At 29.9% G+C, this 23,050-nt stretch overlaps 3 protein-coding genes across 9 annotated transcripts; 1 reads left to right on the plus strand and 2 right to left on the minus strand.

Annotated features, from left to right (window-relative positions):
* Nucleotides 1–83: 83 nt before the first annotated feature.
* Nucleotides 84–4,106, minus strand: IP3K2 (Inositol 1,4,5-triphosphate kinase 2). Of its 3 annotated transcripts, XM_015318441.2 has the most exons (8): nucleotides 3,105–4,106; nucleotides 2,575–2,945; nucleotides 2,031–2,352; nucleotides 1,711–1,960; nucleotides 1,566–1,646; nucleotides 1,123–1,491; nucleotides 743–955; nucleotides 84–645 (listed from the first exon to the last, which is right to left on the minus strand). In XM_015318441.2, the coding sequence occupies exons 2-8, from the start codon at nucleotides 2,897–2,899 to the stop codon at nucleotides 316–318; spliced, it is 1,890 nt and encodes a 629-aa protein (XP_015173927.1). In that variant the 5' UTR covers nucleotides 2,900–2,945; nucleotides 3,105–4,106; the 3' UTR covers nucleotides 84–315. The 3 variants fall into 3 exon arrangements, with proteins under 3 accessions (XP_015173927.1, XP_015173928.1, XP_015173926.1); XM_015318442.2 differs by lacking the exon at nucleotides 2,575–2,945; XM_015318440.2 differs by having other exon boundaries at nucleotides 2,575–4,105.
* An 894-nt stretch (nucleotides 4,107–5,000) lies between these two features.
* On the plus strand, nucleotides 5,001–5,996 carry LOC107065097 (TIM double twin CX3C motif protein). The gene is made up of 3 exons (XM_015318439.2): nucleotides 5,001–5,312; nucleotides 5,522–5,662; nucleotides 5,763–5,996. The coding sequence occupies exons 1-3, from the start codon at nucleotides 5,226–5,228 to the stop codon at nucleotides 5,955–5,957; spliced, it is 423 nt and encodes a 140-aa protein (XP_015173925.1). The 5' UTR covers nucleotides 5,001–5,225; the 3' UTR covers nucleotides 5,958–5,996.
* A 194-nt stretch (nucleotides 5,997–6,190) lies between these two features.
* On the minus strand, nucleotides 6,191–22,805 carry LOC107065096 (DAZ-associated protein 2). Of its 5 annotated transcripts, none has more exons than XM_015318437.2 (6): nucleotides 22,645–22,805; nucleotides 12,618–12,686; nucleotides 12,395–12,498; nucleotides 12,158–12,322; nucleotides 11,881–12,056; nucleotides 6,191–6,671 (listed from the first exon to the last, which is right to left on the minus strand). In XM_015318437.2, exons 1-6 carry the CDS (start codon nucleotides 22,658–22,660, stop codon nucleotides 6,659–6,661), a joined length of 543 nt encoding a protein of 180 aa, XP_015173923.1. In that variant the 5' UTR covers nucleotides 22,661–22,805; the 3' UTR covers nucleotides 6,191–6,658. The 5 variants fall into 5 exon arrangements, with proteins under 5 accessions (XP_015173923.1, XP_015173920.1, XP_015173922.1 ...); XM_015318434.2 differs by lacking the exon at nucleotides 22,645–22,805 and adding an exon at nucleotides 22,490–22,623; XM_015318436.2 differs by lacking the exons at nucleotides 6,191–6,671; nucleotides 22,645–22,805 and adding exons at nucleotides 6,743–7,005; nucleotides 22,490–22,624.
* Between the last annotated feature and the right edge of the window lie 245 nt (nucleotides 22,806–23,050).

Below are 23,050 nucleotides of genomic sequence, written 5' to 3' on the forward strand. Positions count from 1 at the left end.
TATTAAGTTATTTTTTTACAGGTTTCTGCCTTCGACATATATAAAAAAAAAAAAAAAAAAAAAATAAAAAAAAATCTAGTTAGAACACCTAGGTAGCACTAGCTACCGCGTCTTTGGTTCACCCTTTTTTCAAGGATATCATTAGAGACAGTCAATGTGTTCTTACAATATTTTGTATAGATAAATACACCTAAAATTAAATTTGCACAAGAAGACGTAAGTTAAGTGTACCTGTTAAAGCAGAAAGTTATAACAGGTAAATTAACGAAACGCTCATGTTATTATTACATTTAGCATATTAGAATAAACTTGAAGTTATATTTGAGAACTTCTTATTTCTTCGAATATGTCAATGAGATTATTGACACCTATTAGATAACCATCTTCGTGATTTCCCACTTGCCATTCAACATCATGTCGAATTTCAGATAGATGTTGTGGTAGAGGTAATGTCTTTGCGAAGTCAATCATCCATATACCGGCATTTTTAACATCATGCACAAACAATAAGCTCGAACCAACAACTTCATGTGTAGCAAAAAATGGAGATGCCTTAAGCGTTGTTCGTATAGCATTAAGACGTTGTAAATATTTTGGAACTGCATGTGTGTAACCTTCAACAAAACGCTTAAGAGCTTCTGTAACCTAAAGTAAAACTTTGAATTATAATATGTAATTAAAATATTACATTTAATATCTTTAAATTAAACTTAACTGAATTAATTAGTGTATAATTGCAAACCTGTTCACGAGTTTTAGTTGTTTTAAAATCTTTCGAAGTTCCACCATGCGCTAATTTTATACCTTCAACACGAAATCCGAGTGTAGCTGTACTAGAAATGGTTTCTCGCCAGACCATATATCTTGGCTTTGTAACACCTTGTAATCGATGTTCTTCGACACTTGGTGCAGTTGGATCAATTTGTATCATTTTCTCATACATGTCTTTCCTTAGCTACATAACAAAAAATTATACAAAAGTTCCAATGTACATAAAACGTAACGTCTTCCTTTCTGCGTAATTCATCACAGTTATTATTATAATTATTATTTTATTATTATTATTATTATTATAATTATTATTATTTTATACAATATTCGTCATATTGTATCCTATGGTACCTTAGGTCTTTCTTTGGCTTTTGCCAATTCAGATTCAAGATACGTTCGCACTCCAATTTTACAGTCCATTACACAAGGTTGTTCAAAATCTCCCAAAAGATCTTGAAGTTGCAAAAATGAGGTAACAATGGATTCCTTGTCTATCACTTTATCTTCATTTTTATTCTTTGTTTTTAATTCAGAGTTTTCACAGGTTTCTTCTTCAGATTGTCGAATATTCAAGACTCCTTTAAATTCAGGTACATACGGTCTTAGAATATCATGCATTAGCAATCGGAAACAAGCTTCTTCCTGCGAGCAGTATTTCTTTAAAATAGTTCCCGATGTTGGTCCAGCATGAAAATTTCCTTGATGCCCAGCTAATTGTACCTAAATTAAGAATTAGGAAATAAATTATACAAAATATCATTTGATATATATTCTCAAAATCATTTAATATATACCCATGGATATCGGTGTTTTTTATATATTTGAAAGAATGGAGCCCAATGCACAACATTTCTCAATTTTCTCCAGCCAGATGTCTATAACAAATATATGATTATATTTTAAGACAAACATAAACAATGTGAAATCAAGTATACTTACTCGTAAAGATTTAATCGGTTGTAGTTCTTCAGAGATATCACAGTCATCTCCACTTAAACTGGAAGTAGTAGAACAATTTGATACTTTACGTGGAGGTGGAACATCTAATAATTCAACTTTTGATTGATGTTTTAGCTCGGAAGGACTATCATTTGTATATTCGAGAACTGAAGGATCATCAAATTTAGTGTAATATGGACCAGTAGTTTCCACACATGAATTTCTTCTGTTTCCTGCTTCGTGTAGATCTCTGAAATAAGTAAACATTTTGTTTAAATATCTTAATAAAACTTAATATATATTATAAAATATAAAAATACCTTATAGAAGTAGCATTAGCTTGTCTTAGGCACAAACAGCAGGAATCAGAATGTCTACGAAGGCGACAAACTTGAAGGAACTTTATATTCAATGACTCTTGTATCTCATCACAATCTAGGCAAGAACAACTACTAGTTTGACTCGGACTCCCACTTGTTCCATCATATTTTTCAACATCAAGATTGGTTCTTTCAAAGTTTTCATCTAAGTAAGAATAATCTGAATAATCGCTAACAACCACACTTGGTGTTCTCCAATATCTTGGTCTTCCTTCAGTAGATTCACATTCACTACCTTCTACCATGTTAAAGCAATCCCATCCTGTTAAAGAAAAAATAATCTTGTATTTTATTTACTGAAAGTTCTGACGTCAAACAGAAAAAAAATATACATTGGAAAGTTTAAATATAAAAAGTTCTAAAAAGAAATGAATATCAATGATGAAACATGATTGATATGATAGTATAATCAAATTCTCTTGTTCTTCTTTCTATGTTTCTATTCACTTGTACTTTCTTTCTAGAATTTACTCAAGTAAATCACCTTTTCCTTGATCCTCATCACTCAGTACTGCGCTATCGGAACTGTAACATCTCGTGACCCTCAGTTTGTGTCGATTTTGCTGATAAACACTGTTCGATGTATCGTCATCACTCGGCAAGGTAGAATCGAGACTACAGCATCGAGCTACCGATCCTCTTCTTCGTTCCGTATCGGGCTCAATGCCCTCATCGTTCGGTGGACTTTTACTTAAGACACGTACGACCGGCATCCTTATCGTATCAAACTTGTCGTACCTTTCATTCGCTTCCGTAGAATCATCATTATTGGTATCATCTTCTTTTTGAGGAAGATTCTTCGACTTCATCACGGTGACCCCATTCAGTGGCTGGCGGTTGTGCTGGCAGCTGTAACTGCCGTATTACAGGCAAATATTCAACGATACGATCCAATGGAATGGTGGTCGAAGGATCGACGCGCTCGAGCGCATAATAATAAACGTAAACGAGGAATGAATGATGTTCGATCGTTGTTGTTGATTGATACTAGTAGTTTCACAAAATAATCGTTACCTCGGACTTGACTCTTCTTTAACGCGTGCCCTTCCATTCGATATGATAGCCCATAGTATGAATGTCGTATCGGTTATATTAGACTTTAAATTGAATGCTTTCCAAGGACGATTCCGATGCTACATATCGACAATCCTACTCGACGCCATGTCGCGTTGAGAAACACGAAACTCGACGGGAGTATGCCCAATAGTTGTTCGATACATGCCTTCCTTCCTTCGTTCGCACTCACCCACCGTCCCCACTTTATTCTTTAAAGGAATTTCCTTGAAGAAAGAAGTAACCCTCTTTGATAACTTCTTTCTTTCTTCTCCCTATTTTTATTTGTTTCTGTTATTGTCAGTCACGAATGAGTTCTTAGAGTACAACTCAACGTCCCTTGACAGAGTAGTTTATCGCTCGTAGTAACACATTCATATTGATTCGTTTAACAAAAAATTGAAAAACATCATTTTGTAAAGAATATTAAACGATTTTCTTCGATTGCTTTATCTCCTACTTCATTTGAACGAATTCGTTGAAAATTTATCGGTTCTTCTTTGACACATCGATATATCGATGTAGTATGCTTCTTTTTAATTTACGCGCGCTTTGTACTTGTCATCGACTGTCGATTGTTTTGACCATCCTTGTTTAAACACGATCGTACGCAAAGATTTATTTATTTGAAATTAATTAAAAAAGAAAATAATACTTATGACGATAAACGATAATAAATAAAAAAACAATAGGAAGTTCAATCATAAGGTTGTTGTCTTGATGGAAAAGTAGGAGAGAAAGAATTTGCAATAAGTGTGCTTGATAATGCAGTTCGGGAAAAAATGTAGAAAGGATGAGGTTGGAAAGGTATACTGAAATTGTTTTTTATTCTTTCGTTTGACGTCACGCGTGCGTCAGAGAAACTGTAGAAACGAGAAAGTGCGATTGAATGATCGTATTTACGATCATCTCGCAACTATACGTTGTCTGGTATCGTTAATTCTTTCTCCTTCTCTACGAACGGTCCATTATCTCGTCAGTTCAAATGCCCCTCGGCCACTTGAGCCTATCTGTGTTCGCTTCGTTCTATTCAACGCGTATCAACTGCTTGTCGTATAATAATAAATGTTCCTTATTCATTTCGGAATACTTCAAATGTTTATTAGATATCAACGACCTCTATCTATAATTATAACTCAATATTCAAATATTCACTTTCGTATCGCATACAAATAACGAATTGAATGTTATAAAATTCTTTGATTCCAATCGCATTACTGATCAGTTTTTAACTTTGTTCGTTACTTTTTCATATTATATGGCTGTTATCAAGATCATATGTATACATTAGTATTATTTATATTCCTTCTGTGTTAACTAGAAAACGTCAGGTGTGTTAGAATCATGAACAGGACTATCAACATTTGTCATGGAATTAGGTCAATGTTGTCTCAAGGCTATTCTCTCTTTCTCTCTTTCTTCTTTCTCTCTCTCTCTCTCTCTCTCTCTCTCGAATATATTCTAGATAAATGATGACACATGTGTTAACATCGTATCACCAACTTATAAAATAGACTGCATGTTTTATTATAGTAAAATGTTTTAAATTCCAGCAAACAGAAGCAAATAATATATATTATACATTATCATGTTACACTTTCTTTTTAAGATAACGTGATTGGCTAATGCGTTTCCATGGTAACGTATCAATGACGTAACGCAGAATAAGCAACTACTGTATAATTTTTAAACTGTATATATACTTATTTAGACATTTTTTTTTATTATATATATATATATAAATAAAAAGTAAGAAAATAAAATTGTTTATTTCATTTATAAATTTAATTTAAAACAAAAATGTAAAAATTGTTTATTCAATATTTTTTATAATTACATGTACGATTTTGCATATAAAAAAGATAAAATACTGTAATCTTATTTTTTCTCTTCATTTTTTAGAAAATTCACGCGCAATTTATGTATATGTACATACCATACATGTATATATATAGTTAATATGTAACACATATATAGATGGTCCACTTTATACGTCCCCATGTGCTTTATTGACCGATGACGAATAAGTTGATTTTTTGATTGTAAATTATTTCGTTAATTTTGAACAAATATTAAGAAACAATGGTCGCTGAACAAAGAAAACGGGTCGAGGACCTTATGACAAAAATGATTGAAGAAATGGATAAATCATTTTTAAGAAAAATGCAGGTAATTACTAATAGATATTATTTTTAGGTTATCTCTGTCTCTTTGTACCTCGTGTTTTTTTATTAGATGATGTAAAGTAAGCGAAAAATTACATGATCAATTTAAAAAAAAAAACAATGTTTGTTTATATGCAAAAATAATTCATAAGAATGGAATTTTGATATAAATCATAATGAAAATTAATGAATTTTGTTTCTTTTTCAATTTAGGCTAATATGCATAGGTGTGCAGCTACATGTTGTGATAATGAAAGTTATAGCATAATGCAAGTACAAAACTGCGTTGAAAATTGTAGTTCTTCGTTAAACGAAGCACAAAATTATGTTCAAAATGAATTCGTAAGAGTACAGGTTTGTACGATGACTTTTTATATAACTTTGTTTTTTTTTTAGCATTGCTTCTCGTTAAACTTAAATATATAATATATTAATAATACGTACTATTCATTAGAATCGATTACAAAGATGTGTGATGGACTGCAATGATACAATAAAAGATAAAATGAATAATAATTTAACACAAAATGAAGTAGATAGGTATAGTGATGAATTTGACAAATGTGCAACGAAATGCGTTGATACTTATTGTGACTTACTGCCTTCATTGCAAAAATCAATGAAAAATGTACTTTCAAGTAAAGTTTGAAAATAGTACAAGAATATAATAAATAAATTATTCTTCTTACTAAGAGACTTAATTACAAATTTTAACTGTTAATTATAAATCTTTTTTGTAATTTTGATAGTTTTTAAATATATAAAAATAGATATGACGACGTTAATGAAAACTGTTAATATTTTAAAACTTTCATCATTTTTTTTTTTTTTGTAAAGTGCATTAATGCATTATTGGTGGTGTATAATACTTAAATTTTTACATACTTTAGTTAGTTTTCCTGTATTATAATTAAATACAGTAGTTTTATTTCAATTATTACAGAAGATCTTATTTTGTCATTTTTAAAAAGAATTTAATCATTTCATTTCATTTCATTTTTTTTTTTTTTTTTTTTTATATATATAGGCATAAATATTTTTTCATTTGTACATATATAAAAAATATGCACTTGTTAATAAGATTTGTTCCTAATGTTTTTTCAAAGAAAACAAAAAAAAATATAGATAATATAACAGTTAGAAATTACAGTGTCGTTGTTAACTTATTTTTTAAACATTATTTTAATTCCAAATATTCAGTTTCATTTTTGTTGTTGTTGTTGTTGTTGTTGTTGTCTATTTATAAGTTTTAAAAATAATTCTTACAAATTGGAAGTAACATTCCGCGCCGCTTCGTTTTTCTTAGATATCATTTTGACGTGTACTGCCTCATCTAATACTTGCTTCTTCTCAAATTTGTTTCCTGCAAACAATAGTTGTACAAGATGACGTTTTTTATAAGACATAGTGAATTAAAAAAAAAAGGATATAACGAACTGTATGATCATGGTATTTATTAACTGGTACATTTGTTCATTGCACCAATACATTTTCGTTTCTCTTTTTTCTCTTATTTTTCTATTCAACATAATAACAAATTCACTGTTGCAATTAATATCTTTTCTTTATTGTTACAATAGACATTACGCTTATTGCACACTTTTCCATGATATAAAACCTTTCCACCACTCTCGCTCAGTACAAATAATTGATCAAAATATATTCGCACGAATTCTGATCTAATAATATGTAGAAATCTGCAAAGAAATCGTTTAAATAATAATAATAATAATTAATAATAATAATAATTAATAATTAATAATAATAATAATAATAATAATAATTTAATTATAAATATCAACGCAAATATATATTTCATTTTATTTCGGTTTGCGTATGAGTTTTCTTTTTATTTTTTTTTTTTATTTTTTGTCTATGAAAATTCGATATTGGGCTAGTTTTCTTTGTTTTTTCTTTTCTTTTTCTTTTGCATTTTTTAATATCTATTCGATAATATACTCGTACATTAAATTAAGCTGTTCGGTTCTTTTTCTTTTTCTTTCTTTCTTTTTTTTTTTTTTTTTTTTTTTTTTACTCCAACCCGAGAAAGGCTGTGAGAGGCATAGTGCATCATTATTGCGCAATGTTGATTAGGAACGAAGACGCGCACTCTTCGCTGATATGCAACACACAAATGTTCGTTGAAAGTATCTCTTGTCGCACATATTTTCTAACGATAGTGATGTGAATATTCTCTCTCTCTCTCTCTCTTTCTTTCTCTCTCTCTCTCTCTCTCTCTCTCTCTATCGTACACGTACGTATGTTTATCTTTATTTATTTATTTATTTTTGTTATACCAAATGCAATTATTGTGTTATGGTTGGTGTGTGCGTGCACGCGATTTGAGTGCGTGTACGTCTACATTTTAAACATATTTTAATGTCGCGTAGTGGAATGGAATGAGTTTTGGAAACTATCAAATTTTAGTTTTGATTACTGAAAGTATAAAGTATTATATAAGTGAAGAATGTTGCGTTAATTTATTTCGCACCCTATTATTGTGTACCGATTGAGATAAAGATCTACTGAATCGAAATTTATCATTGTCAGTTAGATCCCTAATCAATCAGACTTTCTTCGGACTAGATTCTTTTTCTTTTCAGTGTCTCATTGAAATTATATGATGTTTTTCATTTTCTCTTCGTTAAACACTAGTCACACATCTCAGAGTTTATTCTGGTTTTTCTCTTTTTTTTTTTCTTTTTTCTTTTTTATTTATTTATTTATTTTTTTTGTTTATTATTATTATTTTTTTAAATTTCCCCTAAGTATTATGTCTGTTAAAGAAGAAAATAAAAATAGAAAGATATAGATATATATATATATATATATAAAAGAAATTTCAATTTTGTTCTTCTCTTTTATAGTTTTGTTTGAAGAAATTTAGCCAGCCACGAATAAAGTAATATACTTTTTGTTTTTTTGTTTTTTCTTTTAGCAATGGTACATTAAATATACCGATCACGAGATTGTATTATACAATTCGAACAAAAAAAAACAAAAAAAAAAAAAAAAAAAAATCGTCTAATCATAAATTCAACGAGGATAAAATGAATTTACGATTATTTCGTATATCACATTTATATAAACGTCAATTATGTGCAATAACGAAAACATAAAGATACACAACACATGCTGGATTTAACGATCGTAGATAGTTTTTTTTCTTTCTTTATCGCGGAGGATCTATTTATGGATTTGAAAATTTAAGCGGATTAACTTTTAGAGTCCTTTCTTTTTGTAAATATTCTTGGTGTTTTTTCTTCCTCTCTCTAATGTGATTATTATAAGAGAGATTTACATTTATAAGTGGAAGGAAAATGTGTTAAGATCGAACAATTCGTTTCTAAAATTCGTCTTTTCTTTCCTCATTTTTGTTTTTTTGTAAGTTTGCGATACGAAAAACAACAATCCACGACGTTGTAAGAATATAAATTACTCATTCATCAAATGTTTATTATTCTCATAAAAGTCCAGTGTGAAACGTAATGAGAGAAGAGTACTGGTCAAGTTTGCCGGAATACCGATTTCAAAAATGTCTAAATAGAACTGTATCTTTTGGTCCTATCCTAAGCTATCCGATTGTAAATTAGCTCCTTCGATTTTCATTGCTTAATTATAATATCGTGTTTAATCGTGTGCCTGCAAATGGGACACGCGGAGTCCTTTAAAAGCAGGCTCACCACATCCTTCTTTACTATATTCTATTTATCGCGGAGCTAAGCAGTCATTTCGTAGCCCTGCATGACTGCCATTGTCTCTCTTCTACAATCTCCTGAAAATCTCTCTTTCGTCTATCTTGTTTTTTTCTTCTTCTTTTTTTTTTTTTTGTCATTTTCACACACACACACAAAAAAAAAGAAACGTATCATCAAAGATTTAAAAAAAAAAAAAAAAAAAGAAAAAAAAACAAACAAAAACAAATTATTTTTCTTCTTTTTCGTTTTCTTTCCTTTTTGCACCCGAGTTTCTTCTCCTTTTTTTTTTTTGTTTTTTTTTTTTAATTTTTATTTTTATTTTCATTTGTATTTTTTTTTTCTCGAATATCTAGCGTCATTAATTTATAACAGTTTTTTTTTCTTTTTTATTTTTTTTTTTTTTTGTCGACAGTACGAATTCACTGCGTCGCTCTACCGACGTAATAATAAATCGCCTAATATGGCTGACTTCGAGAAAAGCTTGACCACGTCGTTAGGTATTTTTTTTTTTTTTTTCGTCCTGTACAATCCACGCGCCGCGTTTGATTTGTACTTTGAAATGCTGAGACAACTAATATCTGTTACACAACTTCGCGAAGAGCTTTCGTTAAAAGCAGTTGCCATGCTATTTGTTACGTGTCTGTCTGTCTGTCTGTCCTGTGTGTATGTATGTTTACATTCTCCTATGTGTGTTTATATTATTTATAGAAAAAGAAAGAAATAGACAGTAAGATTAGATTGTCGACAATAAATTACATATTTATCTTTCCTTATTTCTTATTATACTCCTTTTTTTTTTTTTTTTTTTTTTTTATTACTACTCTCTCTTTGTTCTGATTGAAGAAGACAAATGTTTTTCAAGTGTTGAGAATGATTTGAATTATCTCTCCTCATATATTTATACATATATATATATATATATTATTTATCTTTTTTTCATGGTAACTCTTTCAACAAAAGCTTTTTTGGCCAGTACGAATAAATCCGAGCGCCGCGGACAAGACTTTCGGGTTTTTCTTTTTTTTCATTTAAATAATAAGTTTAAAAAAGAAAAGAAAAAAATAATAATAAAGAAATATGAGAGAAGAAAATAAAAATAAAAAAGCAACAACTACAGGAAAGGTACTTCTTCCTATTGAATTTGTCAAGAATAGTAGAGTGCGTAATTTTACGTAGAGTAGTAAGTAAGTATCATCCTATGTTTGTAGAGTCGTCGTCGAATACGCGAGAATCTCCTATCGCTTGTTTTCTTTTTTGGCACTCGAGCGAGCCTCGGGCTTACACGTTCGTCGTAACACATTCCAAAAATCAATTAGACTAAATTTACGCGACATAATGATAAAGAATCGAAAAGAATAATTATAGTACTTCGTAAAAAAAAAAGAAAAAAAAAACGAAAGGAGAATAATAAACAAAAGTTAAAGTATAGGAAAAAAAAGACTTTCAGTATCATAATAGTAATAGTAGTAGTAGTAGTAGTTACTAGTAGTACACCGATGTTACAATCACGAACGATTCTCACGCATTCCGTTTTAATTACGCTCTTATATATCACTTAGGTATTTTCCTCTAAACACATCAGGGCCACTCACAACAAGTTTTCGCAAAGTACCGACGAGTTTACTTTGCAAAAAAAAAAAAAAAAAAAAAAAAATATGATTGAGAGATCTCCCTGTCGTTCTTTTCGTGGATAAAACTCCAGTAAGAATGAAATCGCAAAACCGGTCGTGAAAAATTAACGGAAATCAACATACGATTAGTTGTTTAGCCCTCGTCGATCGTTTTGCTCTCCTGCAATTCTTGCAGGAAATCAAGTCGCGTTTAAAAAAGGCTTCGAACACACTTTGAATATCGATCCCTGTAGGCGAATGAGACAACTCGCATCCGCTGTGTGCACGTACGTATTCATTCAATAATTCTAAAAAGAAGAACACCGAGTTTCCTATTCTCTCTCTCTCTCTCTTTCTTTTTCTTTCTTTTTCTCTTTCTCTTTCTCTCCTTTTACGCGATTCACTTTCTTATTTAAATAAAAAATAAAAAAGGAAAAAATAGAAATAAACATTTGGAAATATCTCGTGCGCCAGAGCAAATGTATTATTATATTATTTTAGATGCGATCGAGCAAATTAAGAGAATCAAAAGATATTTTCATATATTATTTGTTAATTTTTTTTAAAGCGTGTTTCACATAGTTTAACATGTGCGTCTTCTTCTTTTTTTTTGTTTTTTGTTTTAATATTCTCTTTATGAGATAAGATTTCAAAGTAAAGTGTCAGAATATTTTGCTCGATCGTTTTTCATGTCAAATTTTTCAACGACGCATCGTTTCATTGATTATTTAGTATTAATAATTATATAAGTTTAGGTCATTTTGAATAGCAAATCAAAGTAATAATGTAGAAATATTTTGTAAAATATATCAGAGCTTAATTTTTTTTCGTCGATTTTTAATATTAAATATTAAATATTAAATATTAAAAATCTCATAGTGATTTGTCTGTCTCTCTTATTATCTGTGTCGAATTTCGCACGAGTTTTCCCTTTTATATAGTATTTAATTAATTTTACTGTAATTTTTATACAGTACACGGATCGATCGTTGACGATTACTCTGAGATCACAATCACAACAATACGCAATTTGTATATTAATAATTAATGGATGTTTAATTTGCTTCTCGTTAAAGTATTTTTCTCTACTCGCGTTAAATTATTGCATACAATCGGTCCGTGTAATTAGTATACTAAGTTCATAGCTGCTCCCAATGAGAAAATAGTTTAGAGCTCTAACACAAATCAGATTTGCCTACATGGATCATCTTGACAATTATGTCTTCGATAGACTTAGTGTTTCACAAAAGTTATAGAGGTTTACCAAAAGGTGTAACCGCCCTCCGTTCCTCCTCCTAGGAACGAGCCTTTCTTTTGCGACAAGGCCACACTATGACCAGCCATTGCAGCTAATTGTGCAGCATTCGCAGCAACGCCTGGTGGTGGTGGTGGTAAAACGGGCTGTGAGATACCATCGAATCGAGTGCCATCAAATCCATTCTTTGAAGGAAATATAATAGTTAATTACAAATCATATATATATATAATATTCTTCTATTTTACAAGGTTATCAGAACCAAAAAGTATTAAGTTTAACTTACAGGTACCATAATCGTGGGCCTAACTGGTGCAGGTTGCATTGCAGCTGCTGGATAATATGCTGCAGCCGCAGCTAATGGTGGATAGTATTGCAATGGACCATATGCAGTAGGATAACCTGCTAAATATCCACCAGGATAACCTTGGCCATACATTGGTTGATACATCTTCAAAATAATATTATTTTGGTTAGAATTCATTATAATAGATAATTTAAGTAGGAAAATGAATAATCTTACCATGGGATGTGTGAGAGTCTGATCATATGTTGGCTGCGGTGGTCCTTGTGCTGCATATAATTGAGGCTGATTTGGAAACACTCCATATGGTGCTGCACCTGCAACTATTTCGCGAATATTGTTTATGATAATAAACTTGAATTAGTTATATTTGTTTAGAAATTCAAAACTTCATTTCATTTTTGGAACATTAATAAAACATTAAATTGTTCCTTATGCATACCACCATAAGTAGCAGGTTGAGCTGGGGCCGGAACAAAACCTGTTGGTGGATGTGGTGCCACGGGATACGCTGTAACATAATGTGATACAAAATGCAGGAAGGTTCATTTTTCCGATTTATACTGGCTGATCTAAGCCAATGGTACGCGGTACCACTATCAAAAAGGACAAACGACGACCAGTTTTACTGCTCAATATGGCTTCTTTTTCAAAGTATGGATCACGTGTTTGTAACATCTCTTGATCTTTTTATCTTTTTCTCTTTCTTTTGCTTTATTAGAAATATTTGTAGATATTTATTTCCTTACTGAACACGTAACTCGGGTCGTCAGTATCTAATCGTTTTGGACAACTCGCCTTCATCTTACTCATATCAAACACATTACACAATGTGATTAATTAATCTTGACAAATATACTATCGACATTAATTTGTTATCTTAATCGATGTTTTAAACGTTAAACGATTGCAAGGAGTTAATCCAAAACGTTTGGATCCTATAAGTGGTACTCCCACACCCAAGTATATCTTACACATGACATACACCATTTTTATCAAGGTACTATTCAAAGCTCAAACAATGTTAGTCACTAAATAATGGTGAAAAGAAATAACCGAAAGAACGGTATTGCCACCCTATTTTGTCACCATGTAAGTTTATCGAGTAAACGTGTTTCTTTTTGTTGTTGTTGTTGTTATTATTTTTATATTTTGAACGATCATTTAATAATTAACGCTAGAAAAATTCTTTACAAGATAATTCATTGATCCCGTATAAACTTTGATGGTACAAATTGGGCTTTAGAATAAAAACATTGACGAAACTATCGAAAATCCACAATGCGTTGATTTGTATCAATTGATTGCGATTATTTTTATAATTGAAATCGCGCACAATAAATAATGATAGAGACTGGACAATTGAAAATTATGCAACGTTAGTGGATTATCGACAGTAACGTTTTTGAAAGCGAGTCACACTTGAGAATAGCTTAAACAAGTTAGACTTTTGATATCCTAATTCAAAATACATGACAAATGGTGGAATTCAAAATCTGGAGCAATCTGTGGTATATATATATATATATATATCTTGTCACACTAATATACTAGAACATTATTGAACACCATTTAGAAATGATCCAATTTAGTTAAGTATCAAAGTCTTCACCTCATCTGAACATGATTCATAAACATTATCATGTTTTTGAATTTTTGCCGATTGTTTATTTAGTTTCTTATTTTATTTCTTCTTCTATTTCTAAGAAAAAGATAATAAAGTTAAAGTACAACAATAGCGATTACCAATGCTTGATAGTTAAAAAGAATCATTAGGAAGTCAATCATAAAATTAAATGAATAAACTATTCTCAAATGAAAACTCGTGTAATTGACCTACCTTTACTTCTAAAACTAAGATATAATACGAAACCGATCTCAAAGCAAATAGCGTTACGCAATCAAGGTAAAAGCCAAATACATTCGTCTAAAATAGCCAAACCTGAGAAGTCCCATAAACTGCTTATATTGTTAGTATTAATTTAAAACATTCAATTAAAAGAAAGAAAAAAAGAAAAAAAAAAAGAATAAACTAGCTATTATAATCTTTTCATTCGTCATTCTCATTAGCACATTAAATATTATTCATCATCATCGCACATCAGAAAAATAAATCAAAGTGTATCGTGATATTCACCGAGTTTATTTGTATAAATCTTGTCGTAAAGTCTTGAATTAAGCGGTACCTTACGGACAATACAAGAAACGAATTTGCAATAAACTAAATTTGGATATTCAGCTATAAACTAAATATATTCACAAGTGCTAATAATGTCGCACATTTACGATGTTCTATCTCAGGTTTGACTTTACGGAAAAAACAGAAATTACAAAAAACAGAGCTAAAATAAAGCCAAGGGTAAGAAGGATAATGGTTTGTTTCAAAGAGTGATATATATATTAAAACAAGCCCAGTAATCAAAATTCGATTAGGTGAGGCATTTTAACCGGTAGGAATAATTCAAATTCAATTGAACTTTCACAAGTTGACCGAATAGTCATGTTCGGGCGGTGAATGTGTAATTTATACAATGAGTACAGTGGTACAATGAAAATATATATTTATATATATATATATATATATATATATGTATATATATATATATATATATATATTTATATATGTATATATATATATAGATATATATGTATGTATGTATATATATATATATATATATCAAGTTCCACACATTCAAAAAGTCGTGACAAGATTCAGCAAACCACAAATTTCTGCAAATATCCATAAATAAAGATCAAACATGATTAAAAGTTCTTTATAATTGCGTAGTAATATATTATCAATTGGGCGCTCCTTGCCTCATGCTCGACGATCGTTAATGAAAAACTTATTTCATCGCGTGATAGTAGAGTGGTGATAGTAGTAATAGTAGTAGTAGTACTAGTAATAGTAGTATAGTAGTAGTAGTAGTAGTAGTAGTAGTAGTAGTAGTATAGTGGTATATAAGTAGTATAGTAGTAGTAGTGGTAGTAGTAGTGAAAGGGCTGCTCGTTAACGAACCGCTCGACACCATCGCAGAACGCCCAATTTTTGTCTTTTTAGTAGTCTAAATTACGCCCTGCGCCATCGCGATTAACATACGCAAAATGTACCCTATATATATATATATATATATATTATCAAATACTTTGAATAAATTTGCATTCAATTAATTCCTTTCATTTTGTTAAAACTTTTGTTCAAGAAAATCTTAGAAACGGGACAAAAATACAATAAAGATTTTGTTTCATTGGACGATACAACTTGCGTATGATAACTAGCTCAAGCTCAGCAGCAGTGGATGGACATGTTGTACTCTAACATAGACGTCAGCCCACACCAAATTTTCCATGGTAATTGAATGCCACTCCATTATTGAACATGGAAACGAGCGCTGTTATTATGTCATTTATGTTTTTTTTTTCTGCAATCCTCCCACGTTTTAATAATTTTTTTTTTTATTTATAAAAATAATTGTTGTTCATTATATTGTCATTTTATTTTTTCTTCATGCATGTACCGCATGTAAAATATGTATAATTATTAGACGACATATAAAAATAAAGTGTTAAACCAAAGTAATATTTATTATTGCACTCGTTGCAATCATTGGTCGTATCGGAGTGACATTCAAAGAATAATAAGTTTTATGTGTCAGTGCCACGGTGCAAACAATCATCGAATCCAATAACAATTGATTATAATATTAATGCTAGTACGAGTTTTACTGGATAAACTTGAAAAATGTCCTGCTCTCTCTCTCTCTCTATTTCTTTTTTTCTGTCTGTCTGTCTTCGTCTTTTTCTGCCTCTCTTTCTCACCCCATTCTCTCTCTCTCTCTCTCTCTCTTGTTCTCTTTCCCACCTTCCCTCTGTCTCTAACTCTTTTTCTTTCTCTCTACCACAATTTGTCCCAATGAGCATATTCGACCCAGTTCGCGTCACAGCCAAATGGAAGGATTTTTCTTTTATTTTCTTTTTTTAATTTTTTATTTTCTTTTTCTTTTCAATTCTTTTCAATAAACTTAATGTAAAAAAAAAATATATATATATATAAGATGAGCAATATTTCGACACTGCCATCGATAATAAAAATAACATTTGTAGTCTATCTGTTTTTTTTTGGTTTTTTTGTTAACAACGATAATTTATCGAAATGCTTCGGTGGAACAGTTGTACCTCCAAAGTCAAAATCGAGTTGCCAGGTATGAGAGATAAATTGTTTTTAACTTTCAAATCATTTCCCGCCACGATCTACAAAAAAATAATATATATATATATATATTATTTACTATTTAACTTTATAGTAACTTTATAGTAACTTTATAGTGTACTAAAACTATATAATATATATATATATATTATAAAGTTAAATAGAGTAGATAATATATTTAAATTAATATTAAAATAAATTAATTTATTTATATTATATATTATAAAAAGTAATATATAGTAGTTATATAATATTGATATATAAAAGAATCATACATCATATAATATTAAATCACGTTTGTAAATATCGATTAATTATAACATTTCTATTTGTATTTGAAGTTCAAAAACTTTCATCTTTCATACCATTACTCGTTTTTTTTTAATAATGGAGGCATTAAAACCCTTAAACTTTTGACTAGTTTCATAAAACATTATATCATTTAAGCTCACTATTAACAGTATACATGGTATATAGTGTCTGCCAACACATGCACATGCAAATAAAAATTGTTGAGAGAAATTCCTATGATCCTAATCACGATGTCCCGATAAAATTATTTTATTTTTTTCTCTCTCTCTCTCTTTCTCTCTCTCATTCCTTCTTTCTTTTTCTATCTTTTATTTTCTCTCTCTCTCTCTCGCTTTCTTTCTGTTTAAAATAATTAAACGAGAAACAAATATGAAGGAACGTACGAAACAATTTATGAATCTTTAAATTATATTTCGTATAGATCATCTTAATAATGAAAATAATAATTATTTGAACAACCGTAAGGAATAGGAAAATCTCTTGGATAATAATTATTAATATTAACTATAATAAAATTATTTAATTATAATACAAAAAAAGTTCATTCAAAATATTATAAAAATGTCCTCTTCTTCATACGAATAACATATCTCTCCATTTGTAAGAAACAACAAAAGAAAACGAATATTTTTCGTCAATTATTCAGAATCATTTAATTAATCATTATAATTAAAATACATAATTAATTAATTAATTAATTAATCAATCAAATGACTTTATATTGATACAAACAATAATTGTTTTCATTCATTTAATTTTTACATATTTTCCTTTTTAATATTGGAGAGAATGAATTCAGAGGAAATTTCTCTAACATATATATATATATGTATATAATATACCAAAAGCATGCATAATAAATATAGGCAACACATCAAATAATATAATTAAGTGTCCAAGCGTCTTCAGTTTATTTTTTTTTTTGGTTTTTTTTATTTTTTTTATATAAAATAAATTATTATAAATATTCTTGTATTTCTTTGCAAATGAAAGAAGATTAAAGACATTTTCTAAGATCTATATTTATTAGACTTTATTTGATGACGCTTGTTCACTAATTCAAATATGTATATGTATATATATATGAATATATAAATATACACACATCATTTCTAAATTACGTTCCAAACATGCAAACTAAAATACAAATACGTAAAAATCATTAAAGCTATACTTGCACATTAACCGATTGATGCAGGCAAACGTAATTTCACTTGACGTTATATAGTCTGTATATTTATGTATAATTCCACGCTTCCAACACGCCCAGAGATCTACCCACCCACCCCTTTCACTTTTATTTATTCTCTTTGTCTTACTTTGTCAATTAAGCAACAAATTTAAATCATGTTTTTTTATCTTTTTTTTTTTTTATTATTATATCTTTTTTGTTTTCTTTCTCTTTCTCCCCCTACTACTCTCTTTTTTTCTCACTCTCTCTATTTACTTTTTTTTTTTTTTTTTTTTTAATTTTTCATTTACTCAATCTTTAAGCGATCATGATATTACGTTTTTCTTTTGAAAATGTATCCTTATTAAAAAATAACTATTATAATTATGTCTACGAAAGATAAATACGTAGATATACATATGTACGTATATATATGTATATATATATATATAAATATGTATATATACACAGTATATATATATATATATAATATATTCATCAAACAATTCAATAATTATATAATAGAATAGAAAGAACTAAGTGTCTTCTACTATTCTCGAATAAAGTATAATTTTGTAAAACTACAAACGTGCAAGATTGACCACAAGTTTCGTTGGATAACAAATTATGATTTCAAATCTGCCACGCGACAAAAAAAAACCACATTTATTGGTTTTCATTTGATTTTATATTAATAATATACTTTTTTTTTGAAGACAGAAATATTTAACAAATTATTACACGTATAAATCATCACACGAGAGAGCAAATGTTAATTGTTTTGTTTTGCCTTTCTTTCATTCTTTCTTTCTTCCTTTCATTTTGTTAATTTTGTTTTCTTTTCTTATTTTATTTTATTGATTTATTTTTTCTTTTTTGTAATGTCGAGAAACTTGTAGCCCGAGATAAAAAAGCAACATGCACTATTGTTAAAAGTGAGCTACAAAGTTTCTATCAAGTAGAAATATTATAAATATACGCTGAGCTTTTAGATACAGCATTCGTGTCCACCCTGGTGTCACGCCGTGTCTTAATCGCGTGATTAATCTTCGATTTTTAACATTTCGTTTGTTTTCTATCTCCCCCTCCCATTTGTAGACAGTAATCATCATCATGATCTTCATAATCATCATAATCATTATCATCATTATCATCATCAACAACAACAAGAACAACAACATTGTAATCATCATCATCATTATTACTATTGTTAGGTAACGTTACTCATGATTTAATTGATAAGATCGATTCGAATGAAGATCATATCATGCACGCTCGTTTGGACACGGCGGAGACACTGTAGAAATAAAAAAAGTAAGTTAAAAAGAAAAAAGTAAAAACGAAAAGACAAAAAAGTATAAATTAAGCAATCAGCCAATACCACGTTTTCAGTACGAAATATTGGTACACCCATATCAATATCTTACGTTCATATTGATTTGGATATATAGCAGCCGACGTCTCCAATTCAAAAAGTATTTATATACTCGGTCACGTTTAAACGCATTCTCAAAAAAACTTACAAATACGCCGGTGATAGTGTGAGATCCTAAAAGTGATCTTTTGCCTATCTTAATTTCGCATCCTGACAAAAGAAGCACGCGTCGCAATCTCCTATCATCGAGAACTATTTATGCTCTACCATTAAATCACGGAAGAAATATCTTTACTTCCGTGCCTCGGCCATTCAACGAATTGATTTTTCGTTACACGTGGGAAATTCTCTCAATCCTCGATACCGGTTGATCGTGCGTCTTTTTTATTGACTTGTACTGCCTGGAATAAACGATGATGAAATTAGTGGGAAAAAAAGTCAATCATAGGCATGGATACATCCCTTCCACGTAGCGATTGATCGTTGATCAGACGATGATCATTATACAGTAAGATAAGTACCACTTAATAGATAAACAAACAGTTCCATTTACATAATAATACTTTATACAAAAAAAAAAACAAAACAAAAAATATATCAATATGATAACAAGTAAGAAGATAATATATTATTGAAGAAGTATTATAAGTTTAACTAATTTTATTATCTAAATATTATATCCATGATGCTATACTTTTATTTTGTTCAATTAAAAGAAAATATAAAACTCTCAAGGGTAAGTTAACGAATCATCAGCAAACAGAAGCAAACTCCGAATAATGAAGTTTACTTCATTGATAGATATATCGTGATCAATTTGAACAAACTGACGAATAAGTTTATTCTTGTAAAAGATAAAATGAAGATTGAAGGATATAGTATGAATAGAACGATTACAAGCTCAAGTGGTACTTAAAATGCTAAGCAGAAGCGATGCGACCAAGCCTTATTATCTCGAAATGATCCTAACACATGATTGCGAATTACCCGGATTGTCGCAGAACTTAAGGGCCATCCGTTTTCTCGAGACTTTTAAAGACGCGAGTAACGAATTCCTGACGATTATAGGCGGGGAAACCCGGGCCGGAAACGGAAGTTATGTTTCATTTCTCATCACTTTTTGAATCAGGAGGCGCACGGCGCGTCTATATCTTCATATATATATAATATATATATATATATTAAGTGATATTCGTGTTTTGTGTATATTATGTGTGTGTGTATATATTGCATGTAGATATGCATATAAGTGTGAGTATATATATATATATGTAATATACTTAATATATGTTGGTATATAAACACGTAGTGATTTAAGGTAATATATTAAGTAAGGTGAGGTTAGATACGTGGCTTAAGCTGCGCGAACGCCGGTCTCCGAAGCTCCACCTACTGACTGGGATCAAATCGTCTTTGTAATGGTCCGCTGCAAACATATTGACAGCCACAACTGTAGGCACTATTCTTCATTTCAGTAGCTATACCATCACGGTAATAAGGTCGCAGATTCGCAGGCAGCGTATCCTTGATACTCAATATTACAAAAGGAGTATCGCAAAAGGGCTATACCATTTTCTTTAACTTACAAACTAAGCTTTATATATATCCTTAAAGCTATACTTTCTGACACTTCACCTGGTTAACGATAAGACAAGGTTTGGTGTAACGAAGTATCAGCTTGAGTGTTTAAGTTCTTCCCCATCAAAGGTCGACACGAGGTAAATACAATTAAATTTATGATTGAGTTGTATGTCAAATGAGTATTTTCTTTTCAAATCTTATATGAGCTTGTAACGACAAATTAAATACTTGATCTGCACAAAATTATTATGTTGGTGATGCACTGATTAGGGATGGCGCTTGTGACAAAAGTAACATGCATAGAGATTAATTCAACTCAAAGGTTTTAAATCGTTTGAAAAACGTAAAGAGTTGACAGAGTATACTTTCAATAATGTTATGGATATTAAGAAAATTTGCGTTTCAAACAAAATTACTAATTTATGATTATTCTGCTCCCTCTAGTGACATCAAGATCAATGTATTTGTGTTTTTTTTGTTTGTTTGTTTGTGATTTAACTTATTTCATATAGCAGATATAGTTTTTGATAAAGTAATACGATATTACTTTTTGATTGAATTAATTGATATTGTATTCTTAACCTTTGTAATGAAATATGCAAACTATGTATATTAATAACATGCAAATTTTGAATGAATATTTTGTTCCTTTAATTGTTTTTAACACAAACTTGAAATCATATTAAAACTCATATAATTATTAATATTTATCTTTTATATGTATAATTACATGAAAAATTACAATTAAATGACTTCCAGAGATATGTAATTTAGATAAATAAAGATTTTCATGATATCAAACTTCTTTTTATTCTATGTATCCTACGTACGCACACTTATATTATATATATATACACGCGCGCGCGTATGTATATATATATCTATAGACTATATATCTATAGACTATATATATATATATGTATACATATATATATTTGCATTAAATTTTTATAAAACACAATAAGTTATAAAATTTATATATGAACATAATATTATAAAATTAATTTGGACAATTTGTTAATAATAATACTATCAATTTCATATGAATATTTACTAATGTTATAACGTCATTTATCTTTTTAATTACTAAGATGATAGTTTTTAAAATTTTCTAGTTGATTCGATATTGCTTTTAGATATATAATCTAATAAGGTTCTCCTCCATTAAAAAAATACATTTACTTTATCGCAATATAATATACGTTAACTTTCTTTAAAAAAAAAAATCATTTATTTTTGAATAATTTCTTCGAAAAGAAACGATTAATGGCGCACTATTAGACAAAATTGTCAAAAACCTGTAGAGCGTATATAATTCGTAAATGCAGATGCATGCTGCACGTTTGATATATATTATCATTTGCTTTAACGAGAAGGACATTGGCAAAGTCGTATTAAATAATCTCAACCCGCTAATCCTTTGATAGTTTCATTATAATAAGAAATGTAATCTAGATTCGTGGCAAATGAAATTTTGGAAATAAAAATATAAAGTAAGAATAATCCGGGACAAACTCTGGAGGCCATTTTGTATTTCTCACACACAGTATGCGGTATTGATTTATCTGTCACTAAAGACAGAGAGAATTGAGTTTTTTCTCGTCGATGCACGACGGTGATCCGATCACGTAACAACAATACGAGCTCTAATACAATCGAACGTACACCGTGTCTCGCAGGTGTCGGTCGGCATCGCTGGCATAAGAAACTTTCCGTCATACGAGTGACAAGTTGTTACTCGCGACTCGAAAACACGGGATAATCTTAACGAATGTAACACATATCGCTAATCGTACTGCGCGATTACGGCGTATAGTTACCTTTCTTGTCGGTCATTATTGCTTAAAGTTTGCACAAATTCTAGAAAAAAATACGGTTATTCCTAATTAAATCACCGATTTAAGTCACAATACTGAGGAGACAGGGAACGGCTGTGACACTTGACAGACACTAGCGCCCTTTATTGAGCGTACCCGTGGCTCTACTGGCTCGAACGATCTCATTGGTCCTGAGCTTAGAAACTCGTAACCAATTATCTTGAAGCTATACTATCATGTGTCTTATTTACATTAAAGTATAAATCTAACGTACACGCCTCAGCGAATCAAAATGCTATACACTGACGTCATATTGTATATTAAATCTATCTTCGTTTTTCATTGGTTATTTCTTATATATTCATATACTATTGGTTGTACACCTGCGCGCGCGCAATACATTTTATAA

Source organism: Polistes dominula, unplaced genomic scaffold, assembly GCF_049000335.1.
Source record: "Polistes dominula isolate Pdom_NZ unplaced genomic scaffold, Pdom_raw_medaka contig_28, whole genome shotgun sequence".
Lineage (NCBI taxonomy): Eukaryota > Metazoa > Arthropoda > Insecta > Hymenoptera > Vespidae > Polistes > Polistes dominula.

Excerpts from the sequence above, each read along its gene's own strand:
- IP3K2 (XM_015318441.2), bottom strand. The coding sequence starts at position 2,899 with ATGAAGTCGAAGAATCTTCCTCAAAAAGAAGATGATACCAATAATGAT. Across the intron at positions 2,353-2,574 it reads TGATGAGGATCAAGGAAAAG|GATGGGATTGCTTTAACATG; the intron begins GTGATTTACTTG and ends TTTCTTTAACAG. Across the intron at positions 1,961-2,030 it reads GCTAATGCTACTTCTATAAG|AGATCTACACGAAGCAGGAA; the intron begins GTATTTTTATAT and ends TACTTATTTCAG.
- LOC107065097 (XM_015318439.2), top strand. The coding sequence starts at position 5,226 with ATGGTCGCTGAACAAAGAAAACGGGTCGAGGACCTTATGACAAAAATG. Across the intron at positions 5,313-5,521 it reads CATTTTTAAGAAAAATGCAG|GCTAATATGCATAGGTGTGC; the intron begins GTAATTACTAAT and ends TTTTCAATTTAG. Across the intron at positions 5,663-5,762 it reads ATGAATTCGTAAGAGTACAG|AATCGATTACAAAGATGTGT; the intron begins GTTTGTACGATG and ends ACTATTCATTAG.
- LOC107065096 (XM_015318434.2), bottom strand. The coding sequence starts at position 22,526 with ATGCCAGCGATGCCGACCGACACCTGCGAGACACGGT. Across the intron at positions 12,499-12,617 it reads TCAACCTGCTACTTATGGTG|TTGCAGGTGCAGCACCATAT; the intron begins GTATGCATAAGG and ends TTCGCGAAATAG. Across the intron at positions 12,057-12,157 it reads GGCCCACGATTATGGTACCT|AATGGATTTGATGGCACTCG; the intron begins GTAAGTTAAACT and ends TTTCCTTCAAAG.